Here is a 14,346-nt window from a genome sequence, read left to right as displayed (position 1 = left end):
TGCTGATGAAGGGTGTGAGAATTCTTCTAACCTTGTTCAAACTTGTGGACCCTTGGTAAATAAAGCAAGTATGCTATCTAATATATTAATAACGTATGGGAGTTTGTGAGCATGTTGAGCATGCTGTGTTGTCTGTAGGAAACAAATATGAGAGTTTCTGAGCATGTTTAGCATGCTGGGTATGGGTAAGGTCAATATATTAATTTTTAATCAATATGTATTTATATATTTTACAATAGGAACGTATGGGAAGAACAATATTATATATATATATATATATATATATATATATATATATATATATATATATATGATTGGTTCGGTTTTGGTTGGATTTTAAAAACTTGATCCGTCATCCAAACCGATCCAATTGGATTTTCAATTTTCTGATCCAATCCAATCCGCCGATGTTGTCGAAACCAATAAAAATTGGATTGGATTGGATTGGTTTGGTCGGTTTTAGCGGATTGATTTGGATCCTGCACAGCCCTAAGCATATCCTTGACAGATAAAACGAAACAGGAACAGCATTTTGTAGGCAATCAATTACAGCTTACAAGAATCCCTACAAAGAGAATGTGTAATTCAGGTGACTTCACACAAAACCATATTTTCCTTTCGATTTGATACAAAATCATGAAAATTTACCTTCAATTAATTTCTGGAATGACCAATTTCGCACTGAAGAAAAGCCCAGAAATTCTGAAAAAGTAATTAGATGAACTGAGTGCTTAGATGCTTGGATGAAATGCTTAAAGGCTTTTATAATACAAAAAATCTAACGTTAACTTACCTAGAGGCTAGAACAGTGGAATTTCTGACCAAAAAACAGCCTAGAGCAGTGAAATGGGGCTAGCTTTCCAATATTTGCTTTTAGGTCAGAGTTTCAACTTTCAATGCCATATTACTCTTTTTGTTTTTATAGTATATTTTGTTTCTTTGTTGGAGTTCCTCGCGCGCACCTACAGACTTTGTCCAACAAACCTCATTTTCAAAATATTAAATAGATAATAAATCATATATGTCATATAGCTTCTATAAAATTCATTGGGCCCCCTTAGATATTGAGCCCAGGGCAGTCGCACTTCCAGGCCTGGGTGAAAGGAGCCCAACAAACCTCTTGTTCAAAATATTAAATAGATAATAAAGAGTGCTGCTAAACGAACCCTAAAATTAATTGAGTACACTTTAATGTTTAAATTAAAATTTAAAATTAACTAAGTACACCCTATTTAACTACCAAAAATACCCATGGTACACCCTATTGAATTGGTTTGTGTTAATGATTGTTTAAGTTTTATGCATAAAAAAATCAACTTGAATCAATACACTTCTCCTGGATTCCGTGTTGTTTGTTAAAAATTAAGTCAATTTGTTTGAAGGCATGGATTCAAAGCAATAAATACCAATATTATTCTATCTTTTTTGGTCATGTTATATTAAGGTAAATTAGTAATTCAATAAATAGTTTAGTAGCAAGGTGTACTCAGTTAATTTTAGGGTTCATTTAGCAGCACTCATAATAAATCATATATGTCATTTACGTTGAGGAATGTGATTTTGACGAATTGTGCAGGTTGTTTACTTATTGGGCAATTAATGGGAGACTTTCAAAAATAGGAAAATCTTTCATCTTTTTATATGGTTAATAGTTATTTTTGCCATGCAATGTAGTTCCTACCTAGTTAGAAATCCTGGTAGGTTTTAGAGAATAGAGTGTCTTTCTGCGAGTAATTGCTAGAATCTTTTCTAATTTTTTTTCCCCAAGTGTAAAATCAGGGTTATGCACCTGCATTCGAAGGAGGCACAAAGTCTAATTGTGGCATTCATGGTGATATGCAACTGTCAAATGAGAAGAACAATTTTAGAGAATAGAGGTGTCTTATTAATATAGAAAAAAAAAAGGCCCTTTCGTTCCTTTTGTGCAATATTTTTAATTTGGTGCTCAATTAATTCAATTTTCTTTTTATGAGTAGGTCAGCTAACTAATCATTTTTTTTCCCTTCTTCTGTAATTAAAGGTTGATCAAGCTGTTTCCATGGCGTTTGGACAATCTCGAGAAAGCAATTATGTCCGCGTGCAAGCCAACGGCATCATCTCGAAAATGCATGGCGGTCTGCAGGCTTCAGACAAGAACAAGAACAAGAAGATAGACATGTTGGCCTTGACAGAGGAAATGTTGGCACAGAAAAATGTGGAGGCCGTACTATTCAAAGGCAAGAAAATGGTGGAGAGCACAAATGTGGAGAAGCTTGAGATGTTTGCTGGGGAGCTGATTAAGGAAGAAGAGAGGAGAAAAACTTGCTTCTTGCCAACTGTGGTTTTGAAGCAGACTTGTTCAACATCGCCTAGCAGAACATCATCCGCCACAACCCTATCAACCATGTCATCTTCATGTTAAATTAATTAGTCTTAATTACTACGTTAAGCATTCGCAGCCGGTCGGGATGATTGAGATTAAGCATCCGAGTCTGAGCTGAGCTGCTGAGTTTGAGAATTTGGGGTTTAAGTTTTATTTTGCTAGCTGATGATCATGAAGTGTATATGTATGGTAGAAGGGGGTTTGCAATGTGTATACGAGTTAAGTATGAAGGCAAGGCAAGTAGTGGCAAAGTGTAATCAAATTCAAGATTGGAGTTTTTCTATATTATAATATAATATATATACATTTAATTTGGAATTGTACTTAGCTTTCTTTTCTTTTTTCTTTTTTTTGTCAAACGGATACTTCCATAGAAAGCCCCAAAAAGAGGCCAAAACAGAACCCAACGAAGACAAAAGCTCAAAAGAGCAGAAAGGCAAAGGGACCGCAAAAGCAGCCAACTAAGAAAAGGAAAAGCCAAACAAAGGCAACAACCAGGAAAAAGAACAGTAAAAGTAGGAATGAGTAAAAAGGAGAGCACGAGTTTGCCCTCAACCAGAGGGAGGGGCTGGCAAGCCATCACTCGATAGGACAGACACCAAGGAGGGTGGGGGAGTATTAACCCAACTGCAAAGGCGCAACCTCCGTTTGGCTAGCTTGGCGGCAGCATCAGCGGCTCCGTTAGCTCCACGACGAATCCAGTTCCAATCGCAGTGGATGAAAGAAGCTTTCAACCGACGAAACTCAGCAAGAAAAGTATAGAACCTCCAGTTACTAGTTGCAGAATCATTCTTAATACATGAAAAGAGCTTAAAGCAATCAGTTTCCACCACAATATGTTGAAGCTGCAGGGAAGAGGCAAAGGAAAGACCCACGATCGCAGCATGGGCTTCGCATTCCACCGCAGAAGAGAGATTGCAAGGCTGTATCGTGGCGCCAATAAAAGATCCATTGTGATCCCGAATGACCACACCGACCCCACCCAAACCAGAAATGGCCTCCCATGCACCGTCAATATTCACTTTGACGGATGGAGACAGTGGAGGGGACCAGTGCAATCTGGGGGGAACACCCCTGATAAAGAGAGGAGCAGCAGTTGCCAAATCCTTGGCCTGGGAAAATTCCTTATGGAGGCTGTTGGCCTGGGAGAGAACCAGTTGGGGAGAGGGCATGAGACCCCTAAATATAGCCTGACACCTCGCCTTCCAGATCTCCCAAAAGCAGAACATGAAAAGGGAGATTCCCCAATTCAGATGATCATTGTTCATAAAAATACCACTCAGAAGGCGAGATAACCAGGAGTCAAGGGTGGAAATAGAAGCCAAGTCAGGAGAGTACCCCAAAGGGCTGCCGAACCAGACAGCCCGTGTCCAAGGGCAGAGTAGAAGCAAATGCTCCACAGTCTCGGGAAAAAGGCCACATAAGCGACACAATGGGGAGAGGGATAGTTTCCTCTTAAAGAGATTTGCACCCGTGGGAATGGAGTTCGTAATAGCTCGCCACATAAAATTACGGATTTTTGGGGTGACGCGAGCCCCCCATAGCACCCGCCATATCTCCTTATTCACGACATGAGAGGACGATGCTCTATCCATCGAGACAAGGGGAGAATCTCTAATGGCATGACAGTACCCGGATTTTACAGAGGAGTCCCCCGATTTCACCTCAGGCCAAACCAAGCGGTCACAAGTGGACGGGGTGCCAATGGGAGTAGCACGAATTTTGGCAGCCTCACAGGATGGAATAAAAGGCTCAATGTGGGAGATGTTCCAGGTACCGTTGTCCGCATCGATGATATCAGAAACCAACAGAGGAGTAAAGCGGTTATTGGTGGGAATAGGGGAGAGTTTTCCCGAGCCATTGCCAGTTAACCACCGATCCTTCCAAACATCCACCGAGAGGCCATTGCCAATTTGCCAGCGAGCACCATACGCAATAATTTCACGACCAACTAAGAGACTGTTCCAGGCCCAAGATGCACGACCCCCTTTTTTTGCGTCCAGGAAACTGCAATTTGGAAAATAACGAGCTTTCAAGATTCTAGCCCAGAGAGCATTTGGATTGCGCAAGAGCCGCCAACACTGCTTGGCAAGTAAGGATTTATTGAAAGTATGTAGATCGCGAAAGCCCATACCCCCTGCGGCCTTGGGGGTGCAAAGCTTCCTCCATGATTGCCAATGAATTTTGCCATGTTCTCCATCTTGGCCCCACCAAAAGCGAGCCAAGTCGGCATTGATTGTATTGCAAAGAGTGGTTGGTAGTAAAAAACAAGACATGGGGTAAGCTGGGACGGCCGTAGCAACTGACTTGATAAGGACCTCCCTGCCCGCTTGAGATAACAGATTTAGTTTCCAACCCGCGATCTTATGATTTATTCTGTCCCGAACATAGGCCAAGGCATCAACCTTCGATCGGCCCCAAAAGGTAGGGAGGCCGAGGTAGGGCCCAGGATCACAGGTCGCAGGGATCCCAAAGATACTACCACAGCCAATTCTGGTACCGTGATCAGTGTTGGGGGAGAAATATAAACTAGACTTGAGAGGATTCACCTCCTGGCCTGAGGCAGCGCAATAATCGTCCAGAATAGATTTGAGAGTGATACAATTGGATGGCCTAGCCTGCAGAAAAAATAGAGAGTCATCTGCGAAGAAAAGGTGGGATAGTCCTGGACAACCCCTGCTCAATTTGATACCTTGGATCACCCCGTTATCTGTAGCCTTAATAATGTTGAGTGAGAGAACTTCAGAGACAAGAAGAAATAGGTATGGAGACAGGGGGTCTCCTTGCCTCAAGCCTCTAGAGGGGAAGAAGCGATTACCAGGGGACCCATTTAGGACCAAGGAGAAGGAGACAGATTTTATACACAGCATGACCAGAGAACACCACCGGTTATCGAATCCAAATTTATGAAGAGTGTCCTCCAAAAAGTCCCATTCGACGCGGTCGTACGCCTTATTCATGTCAAGTTTCAAACCAAGCTCAAAGGACTTCCTGGAGGATTTGAGCCGCAAATAATGGAAAGCCTCGTGGGCCAGCAGGATATTGTCCTGAATTTGCCTCCCAGGGACAAAGGCATTCTGATGCATGCTAATCAGATTCGGGAGTAGGGGCTTGAGACGGTTTGCCATAAGTTTAGATAGGATCTTGTAAGAGTTGTTACACAAACTGATTGGTCTGAAATGATTAACAGAGGTCGGCTTAGGAACCTTGGGGATTAGGACAATGTGTGTATGATTCAGGAGATCCAGCCTGCAATTACCAGAAAAGAACTCAGATACCAAGTCATTAATAGAGCGCTGAACGATTTCCCAGTAATGATCATAGAAGAGACCCGGGAAGCCATCCGGGGCGGGCGCCTTTAGTGAGCCAAGCTGTTTGACCGCGGTTCGGACTTCATCCACAGAGTAAGGAGCGGTTAACCTTGTATTATTTGCACCTGAGACTTTACCCTGAACGCAATGAAGGATACCCCCCCAATTTCTAGGACCCCGAGACTTAAAGAGATCTTCAAAGAAGTGACAAAACTCATCCCTGACTGCTTGGTCCCCAATGATGCAAGCCCCCTCTGAGTTAAGTAAAGACTCAATACGATTACGTTGCCTGCGGTGGAGGGTCGAAAGATGGAAAAAATTTGTGTTCGCATCGCCAGCCTGCAACCAGTTTAAACGAGAACGTTGTTTCCAATAAATTTCCTCTCTACTCCATAAGCAAGAAAGCTCATCCCAAATAGCAGCATCCTGATGGCGAAAATTATCCCCATGCACACCTAACTGAAGAACCTCCAGTTCCTTCGTCAAATAGTTAATGCGAGAAAGATTATTTGGAAACTTTCTCCTGCTCCAATTCTGAAGTTCATACCTGCAGGCGCCAAGCTTAGTAGACAAAACAGATAAAGAGTCCCCATTATGGTCACAATTCCAGCCCCTTTGAATAATAGTTTCACACTCAGGGTCGTCGGCCCAGTAGGCTTCAAACTTGAAATCTTTCCATTTTCTCCTGACTTTGGGAGTGAGGAAAAGCACCAGTGGAGAATGGTCGGAGCCAATCCTCGGCTCCACATGAACACAGGAGTCAGGCCACCCATGGAGCCACAAAGCATTGACAAGCCCACGGTCCAATTTAGTTATGATCAGAGAGGCGGGATCCTGTCGGTTTTCCCATGTGAAAAATTGTCCAGTGGATCTGAGTTCCAGTAAGCCGTTAGTATCCATAAAGGACCGCAAGAAACGAGTGCGACACCAGGGCCACGGGTTGCCCCCCTCCTTCTCATCGTTACCCAGGATCTCGTTGAAGTCCCCTATACAGAGCCATGGGGGAGAGTTGACCAGTGCAAAACTGGCTAGGTTGTCCCAAAAAAGAGATTTCTCCTCCCGATACGGAGGGCCGTACATCCAAGAGACCCGATAGTGGGTTCCATCGTCTCTATTCATCACAATAGTATCGATCAAATTCTTATCAGAGGTAAGGATTTCGACATCAACTTCTGGTCGCCACCAGAGAGTCAAACCCCCCGCGAGACCCACGGGATCAACACAAAATCCTTTGAAATAACCCAACTGTCTTCTGAGCATAGCCACTCTATGGCAGTTCTGTTTAGTTTCCATAAGAAAAACCATAGAGGGGGCATGAGAGCGGATAAGCTCCCGGAGCTTTTGGACTGTCAGAGCACGCCCCAAGCCCTGACAGTTTTAAGAGAGGTGGCTCATTGAGGACTTGTGGCTGCCATGGGCCAGCCACCACAACCCTGGAGGTGGGAACGCCCCTCCACATTTTGATCCGAAAGCTGGGGATCGCCCACAGGGAGCTTCTCAACGAACTCCACCCGTACTTCTTTGAAGTTACTTAGGTTCAAATCCCATACGTAGGAGGCAGATTCATTATCGCAGGGCCTCCCCCTTCCACTCATGGCCCGTTTTCCCCTTCCTCTAATGCCTCTAACTCGACCTTTACCACGGTTCCAGTTACCACCGACCCGAGTAGGGACCGCCACCAACCCATGAGAATCGACATCAATAGTATCATGATCAGGCAGGATGCGTGCCTTGCAAGTCCTAAGGCTCTCCTCGTAAGGGTGATTGACAGCACGTCGTTTTGTAGATAGTGGTGGGAGGGTAGTTTGCATGAATGAATAGGAGACGAGAGGAGGTGAGATAAGTGGTTGACAATCCGAATCCCTTTGGATTAGGCCCTTACCCCTTAGTATCAAATCGTGTGGGCCACAAGAATTCTCGCAAGGATGCTTCAAAAGCGAAGCCTTCAGAGTTCGTGGCTGTAGAGATATTGGGCCCGCAGCACAAACAGAAAAGGTTGGGTCCGAATCACATTCCAGCTGGCGTTTAGATGCTTGGGCCTGGTCGCATAGTGGGTTCCATCCCCTAGGGGTCACAGCACGCGTGGAGACGTTGGAGCTGGGGAAGCCAGCGGGTGGAAACCGATGTCTCATCTCCTCAGAGCTAGGGGACATGAGTGATCGCTGCGGCAGTAAATTCAGGTTGTGAGCAATAAGGTGGCTAGAAGTTGCTACCCTGGCAGTATTATGGGGGACAGCAGAACCCATGTCAGATTGCACTAAGGACTTGATGACAGGGGGCACGGTGACCGAGTTATCAACCTCGCGTGTCAGAGAATGTATCACGGGCAGTGCGGATGGGGGTCTCCGCCGGCCAGCTCGGTTCAGGCGCTCCAAAGGTGGTGGGGGGAAGGCCGGAGGTAGGCGCCGTTTCATCCATGGACCATACCATGATTTTTCCGACAAGCTTGGACTGCTCTCAGGACTTCCCTTGCAAGCGTTCTCACAGTGACCCAGTAATCCACAAGCATAACAGAAATCCCCCAGGCCTTCGTAGCAATACTCCACACGGACAGATTGGTGAGCGGATCTGGGGAGCCAAAAACCAGTGGGTAGTGGTTTATGTGAGTCTACGAGAACTTTGACTCTGAGAAAACCCCTTGTTAAGGCTTTACCCATTACAGGATCCTCCACTTCCAGGACTGTACCAATTTCTTCCTCGATGATTTTGGCATTTGCAGCATTCATCTTCTCCAGAGTTAGGCCTGAAATTTGGACCCAGTAAGAGATAAGGTGTATGGGTACCTCCTCAATGGTTAGCTGGGGGGGCCAGACCACCACGTTAAAGCAGTAATTTATGGTGTTCCAGGGGGCACCCTCAAGAATCTGAGATGCCACATCCCTGGAGGTAGAAATGGTGAAAATGTTTCGTTTGTAGTGGGAGATGGAGAAAGCGCCCAGCCTGTTCCAGGCAGATCGAAGGGCTCCTTTAATCCCACCAATGTTGGGCACCACATCAGCAATGATTGCACCCACCAGGACGATGTCTTTTTCCACGTCGTCAAGGTCGAAAGAGTCCTCCAACCGTGAAGCTAGAGATTCAGCAGTCTGGTGTAAATTTGTCATGATGGGATTCAGCAAAGAGAAAGAGAAAGTGAAAGAGAAAGGTGAGGACAAGGAAAAAAGGAAAAAGGAAAGGTAAGGAAAAGGGAAACGGATGGGGTAAACTACCAACAAACGGTAGAGCAAACGAAGAGGGCGAAAGGACCTACCACTTGGGTAGAGCTACTGTCACTGACCTACTCCAAAGTCCAAATCTCCTTTTGCTTTTGGTGAGGGCTGGGGCTACATGTCAGAGATTTGAATATGCAATAGCAGTTGTTGGATGCATATTCTACTCATTCATGGAAACCCCATCACCTCTCACTTTAGATTTTAAATGTGTTTAGGGAATCAAGTTAGTTCAATTGAGGCCATGATGGGCGGTTTGCATAATAACTTGATTTAAAGAGAACCATAAATTTTGGAAAAAAGAAAAAGAAAAGAAGTAAACAAATATATTTCCATAATTTGGGCTACAAAAACAAAACCTCTATAGTGAAATGTATATTAGTGTTTCCGGTCTTTGTTTAGGGCTGGTGTTGTTGTCGTGTCACAATTTGTGCCGGTTTTGGATGTTATTTTGCTCATTGGGGGAGGAGGAATTCGAACACATGACATTAGGTACATGTATAACTGCTCTTAACTACTTGGGCTAAAAATTCATTATGAATTAATGTTTTAGATGTTCTTTTATGCTTTATTACTAGTAGTACTAGTATATGCCGACATGGTGTTACAGTCACATTGAACAATTTCTTCATATATCGGATCTTTTCTTTTTTGTGTGTGTTCGTTGGTTTGGATTGGGGGATTGGGCTGCGTATTCTGTTTTGCTGGGCCAATCTTAATTAAACCTAATTTGTTGGGCCTCTTATATTCCTCTAGCTTCTGGGTTTCGTTCAGTGCTTTTGATTTAAAAAATGAAAACTAAATCTGGACTGACTTGAGTGGAACAAAAGAATATAGTTTTTGGGTTCCACCGTTCCAAATTTCAATTCTGAAAAAGAAAGAACCCGAATTAGGTCGGTTCGGAGAATCAAGGAATTTACGCCGACATTACTCTCCAGTTGATATAAATTCCACAAACTTTAAAAGAAACGTAGAGTTACAGAAGAGGCAGCAAGAAGAGAAGGCCTCTGTGGGTACGCAATGTCACCTGCGGATGGTGATGTCTCAGAAAGCCTCTCTGATATTGACGATGCAGAGGTACGCAGATAATTATATATATACTGCTCTTGCTTTTCTTGAGTTTGAATCGTGGTTGCCCATTTTTCTCAAGTTGATGAATAGAAGGTAGATGCTCAAATTCCTCAATGATGATTTGAATTTAATCTACATATCAATGCTCTTGGAATTTCCTTTCATGGTTATTGTGAAAAGTTTTGTTCTTGGTTCATGACAATCAACCACATTTTCTATGTTTTAAAATAAAGGGTAAAAATTAATGAAAGACAAAAGCAGTGATCCTGAAACTGAAAGTTACCCCCTGCCCATGATCCGTCAGCTTTCTTCAACATCACTTCCATCATAGCCACTTGGTATATAGTGCTTGGTCTAGACTTATCTGTAAACTGCTGTCTTTGATTTGGATTTGTATATGATTGTTGCTTCAACTTTTTATTTTTGGAATTTTGACATGGAAGGCATGATGGTTTGTAGGTTGTTGGGTACCTTAACAGCAAGCAGGCGGCACTGTTTAAAAGAATGATTTGGGAAGCAATGAACAAGGACTATGATAAGGTAATGCCTTTGGAAATCCATAAATTTTGTCATATGTGTGTTCACAAGGATTCGGTGCAATGCTAGGGGCTTTCTTAGTTTCTGTTTGTTCCATGGTTTCTTCTTATTTGTTGTCTATATTTTTGGCTTTTGAGTCTTTAGATTGAAAATCATTGAGGTTATGTAGTTAATCATGATTATCAGCCCCTGCATTATTTGCCTCTTCATTCTCCTTAGATCTGTGATTGTGCGGGAATTCTTCACTTTTAAAACTGACCTCTTTTCTTGTATTTGAGTTTATGTTTGCTGCATGTCATATGTGCGTTGTGATCTGAAGCATAGGCTTGGAAGTCTCATCCAGCTTAGAGTTCTTGCCTAGTTCTGAGCTGTTATTGGAGTCACACACTACATAACTGTGTTGAAAGTTTTCACTTCAATCTTATTTGCTTTTGACTTATTTTTTGTTCTATTGACTATCTGTGTATGTTTTACTGCCAGCATTGATTCTTATGTATTGATCTCTATATGCAACTGTAAAATTGGCAGGGAAAGAGTAGAAACCGAGCCAGAATGGCCAAGAAAGCTGCTCCTGCTAAAAAGCCAGAAAAGGCTGTCAAAGTTTCTACTGTGATGGATACTAAGAATGTAAGTTAATAAACTGGTTTATGGTATTTTTGGTGCTTAAATTTTCCTGCAATGTTGATTGTCCTACTTATAATTTATTTAACAGATACTAATGTGACATTTTGTTCTTGCAGAGGCTGAGTTCAAAAATCAACTATGATGCTTTGGATAAATTAAATGAAGAGCTTGTAAGCATCTTTTATATGTCTTATTTTAGAATCAATTTTGCTTTATTCATGCTTTGCAAATCCCATATTATGTTCTGTCAACATCCAAGGTCTCGTTAACTGATGCAGAGACTACAAGTGACTAAAAGCCAATCAAATCTAATGGCACATTTAATTTCGATTGTCAAATGATGTTACTTGTTCAATATATTTTTTGTTTTCTTAATGTCTGGTTAGTGTGCAGACACCAAATTGCTGTTTAATGGAATAAAGGTATATACAAGTGTCATAAACCATGGCAAGATAGAACTTAATACGTAAAAGAATGATCAATTGTGCAGGTTGTTTACTTATTGGGCAATTAATGGGAGACTTTAAAAAATAGGAAAATCTTTCATCTTTGTATATGGTTAATAGTTTTTTTTCGCCATGCAATGTAGTTCCTACCTAGTTAGAAATCCTGGTAGGTTTTAGAGAATAAAGGTGTCTTTCAGCGAGTAATTGCTAGAACCTTTTCTAATTTTTTTCCCCATGTGTAAAATCAGGGTTATGCACCTGCATTCGAAGAAGGCACAAAGTCTAATTGTGGCAGTCAAGGTGATATGCAACTGTCAAATGAGAAGAACAGTTTTGAAGGCAGTCATGATGATGATTTTGTGCATGAAAGTAATGGATTCAGTGAAGAAGCTGAAGCCAGACAAGGCCATGATGATGATACGTATGTTGCAAATGACCAATATAATGGATGCAACTATGATGACGAATACAATTACGATGAGGAATGCGATTTTGACGAATTATGACTCAAATAAAAAATGATTCAGTTGTATCATGTTGCGATCAAAAGGTTAAGCAATTAAATCTTTTGGTTTTTGATAAATTTTTTGATTGGTATCAGTCTGAGGAGAGATGCAATCGAGCGTTGCTTGCATGTCAAACTATGTGAACTATAACCATGAGCACAAATTTGTAAATTGAAACATTGAATGGTTGGTTCCAAGCTGTTCACACTTTATATAGTGTAGAGAGGAGCACCAGTTTGACAACAATATTTCCCCTACATTGACAACACCAAAAGACTTCTCAATATTACATACGAGTCTGATGAAAATTTGATAATTGATTTGTATCTCAAACTATGAATTTATATAATTCAATTAAATTTATTCACTGTTGAAAAATCTTTACATAGGAACACAGACTGAATTCTCTCGGTTCCAACTTCCAAGTTGTTCAGATTTTGGTAGCGAGAGCAAGGTACTTGGTATGACGGCCCTGAGATATAATTTTACATGTCTTCTTCTTCCTTAACTCAACACTGGCAACACCAACTGCCTTCCAAACTCGTAAAGCCTTGGCCTCAATCTCAACTTCCTCACTAGGCTAAGCATAGGCTCCACCATGCATGAAATTGCCTCCTTTCAGCAAACGAGGGGGGTACTTTGAAGGAGCAAACAATACGACCGGGTTCAAGGAGATCAACTTTAATGCCTTTCATGATAAAGGACTCAAAGAACTTGTCTGGCAGTCCATCCATTGTCATTGCCATTTCACCTTCTTTCTCCAAAAACTTCTTCACTGACTCTATACTTGTTTCCTCATTTCTCCATAAGCCTTAGCCATCAGAGAAACTACATATAAAAAGTCACATTCAACATCAAGGGTCCTAATACCCTTAGTGCCATTTGCAAACCTCTAAGGAGACTCCATAACTTAGCCTCTGAAGGAAATTACATGCATTTAAATTTAAACTCATGGATTTTAAGCTATAACATACATGAATCTAACATTCAAAGAGGCAGAAACAAATTTTAGATCTTATTAAGCCTAATGCTACCAAATTCCAAGTATCTTTCTAGGTCTAATCTCACTTATGCACAAAAGAAATGGGAGGAAAGGATGAGACTTTCTTATCCTTGAAGCTCTCTTAGATGGTCTCCAAGTTTTCTCCTTTGGAAAGACCTTCTTCCTTGTTGCTTGCTTCATATTGTCTTCACAAGGTACCAAAGTAGATACCCTCTAGTTTATACACACAAATGTAGTGTAAGAGATGAAGAAGATAACCAAAAGGAGGTGAGGTGCTAGCCCTCTCCGGTTGGTGGCCGGTTCTAGCATGGTAGAGTGGAGATTTCTCTCCTCTCAAACCCACTCCAAAGTTGGATTCTTCAAACCCTAGATAGAAAATGGTCTAAGTGTGGCTTATATAAGCCAATACAAAAGATGAAGCAAAACCACATCCTTGTATTTTGGCCATAGTGTTTCCTGGGCTCCTCTTGAGCTCATTTAATTTATGTTGTCATACAACACATGTTTCTAAGCCCAATGGGCCTTTTGATTATTTCACCATTTGGCCCAACATGCATTTAAAACACAATTGATTCCAACGGGTCTTTTACGAACGTATCTACAAAAGGGTCTATGTGAACCTAAGGATCACACATTTCCACAAACTGATCTTTTAAGAAAAATTCGTTTTAGACGTTGACCCCTGCAAGGAAAATTTCTGGATCTGTCCCTAGAGATGAGTATCTAGAATTCTAGCTAGATATTTCAAACTCTAAATTAAATGGCTCAATGGTAATAGTAATAATATTCAATGTGGATGTCACTTGTCAAAGAATTGGTCCACTTGGAAAAGTGGCAACCATCTGATCATATGCCACTTGGCAACCATCTGATCATCTGATCATCTGATCATATGCCACTTGACCATCTGGTCTATGTGAACCTAAGGATCACACATTTCCACAAACTGATCTTTTAAGAAAAATTCGTTTTAGACGTTGACCCCTGCAAGGAAAATTTCTGGATCTGTCCCTAGAGATGAGTATCTAGAATTCTAGCTAGATATTTCAAACTCTAAATTAAATGGCTCAATGGTAATAGTAATAATATTCAATGTGGATGTTACTTGTCAAAGAATTGGTCCACTTGGAAAAGTGACAACCATCTGATCATATGCCACTTGGCAACCATCTGATCATCTGATCATCTGATCATATGCCACTTGACCATCTGGTCTATGTGAACCTAAGGATCACACATTTCCACAAACTGATCTTTTAAGAAAAATTCGTTTTAGA

At 41.7% G+C, this 14,346-nt stretch overlaps 1 protein-coding gene, 1 long non-coding RNA gene and 1 pseudogene across 2 annotated transcripts; 1 reads left to right on the top strand and 2 right to left on the bottom strand.

Moving 5' to 3' along the window:
• Window positions 1-461: 461 nt before the first annotated feature.
• LOC148295235 (uncharacterized) lies at window positions 462-979 on the bottom strand. The gene is made up of 3 exons (XR_015835161.1): window positions 794-979; window positions 649-702; window positions 462-565 (listed from the first exon to the last, which is right to left on the bottom strand). It is a non-coding gene; the product is annotated as an uncharacterized LOC148295235 (long non-coding RNA).
• An 8,923-nt stretch (window positions 980-9,902) lies between these two features.
• On the top strand, window positions 9,903-12,066 carry LOC110746331 (uncharacterized). Its single transcript, XM_088251425.1, has 5 exons — window positions 9,903-9,959; window positions 10,413-10,493; window positions 11,019-11,117; window positions 11,231-11,284; window positions 11,809-12,066. The coding sequence occupies exons 1-5, from the start codon at window positions 9,903-9,905 to the stop codon at window positions 12,064-12,066; spliced, it is 549 nt and encodes a 182-aa protein (XP_088107551.1).
• A 430-nt stretch (window positions 12,067-12,496) lies between these two features.
• LOC110764963 (uncharacterized) lies at window positions 12,497-13,019 on the bottom strand (annotated as a pseudogene).
• Between the last annotated feature and the right edge of the window lie 1,327 nt (window positions 13,020-14,346).

Source organism: Prunus avium, chromosome 4 (genome assembly GCF_965620075.1).
Source record: "Prunus avium chromosome 4, drPruAviu1.hap1.1, whole genome shotgun sequence".
In the NCBI taxonomy this organism is placed as follows: Eukaryota; Viridiplantae; Streptophyta; class Magnoliopsida; order Rosales; family Rosaceae; genus Prunus; species Prunus avium.
Note: the sequence above shows the minus strand (reverse complement) of the source record. Positions and strands in the feature narration are given on the sequence as shown.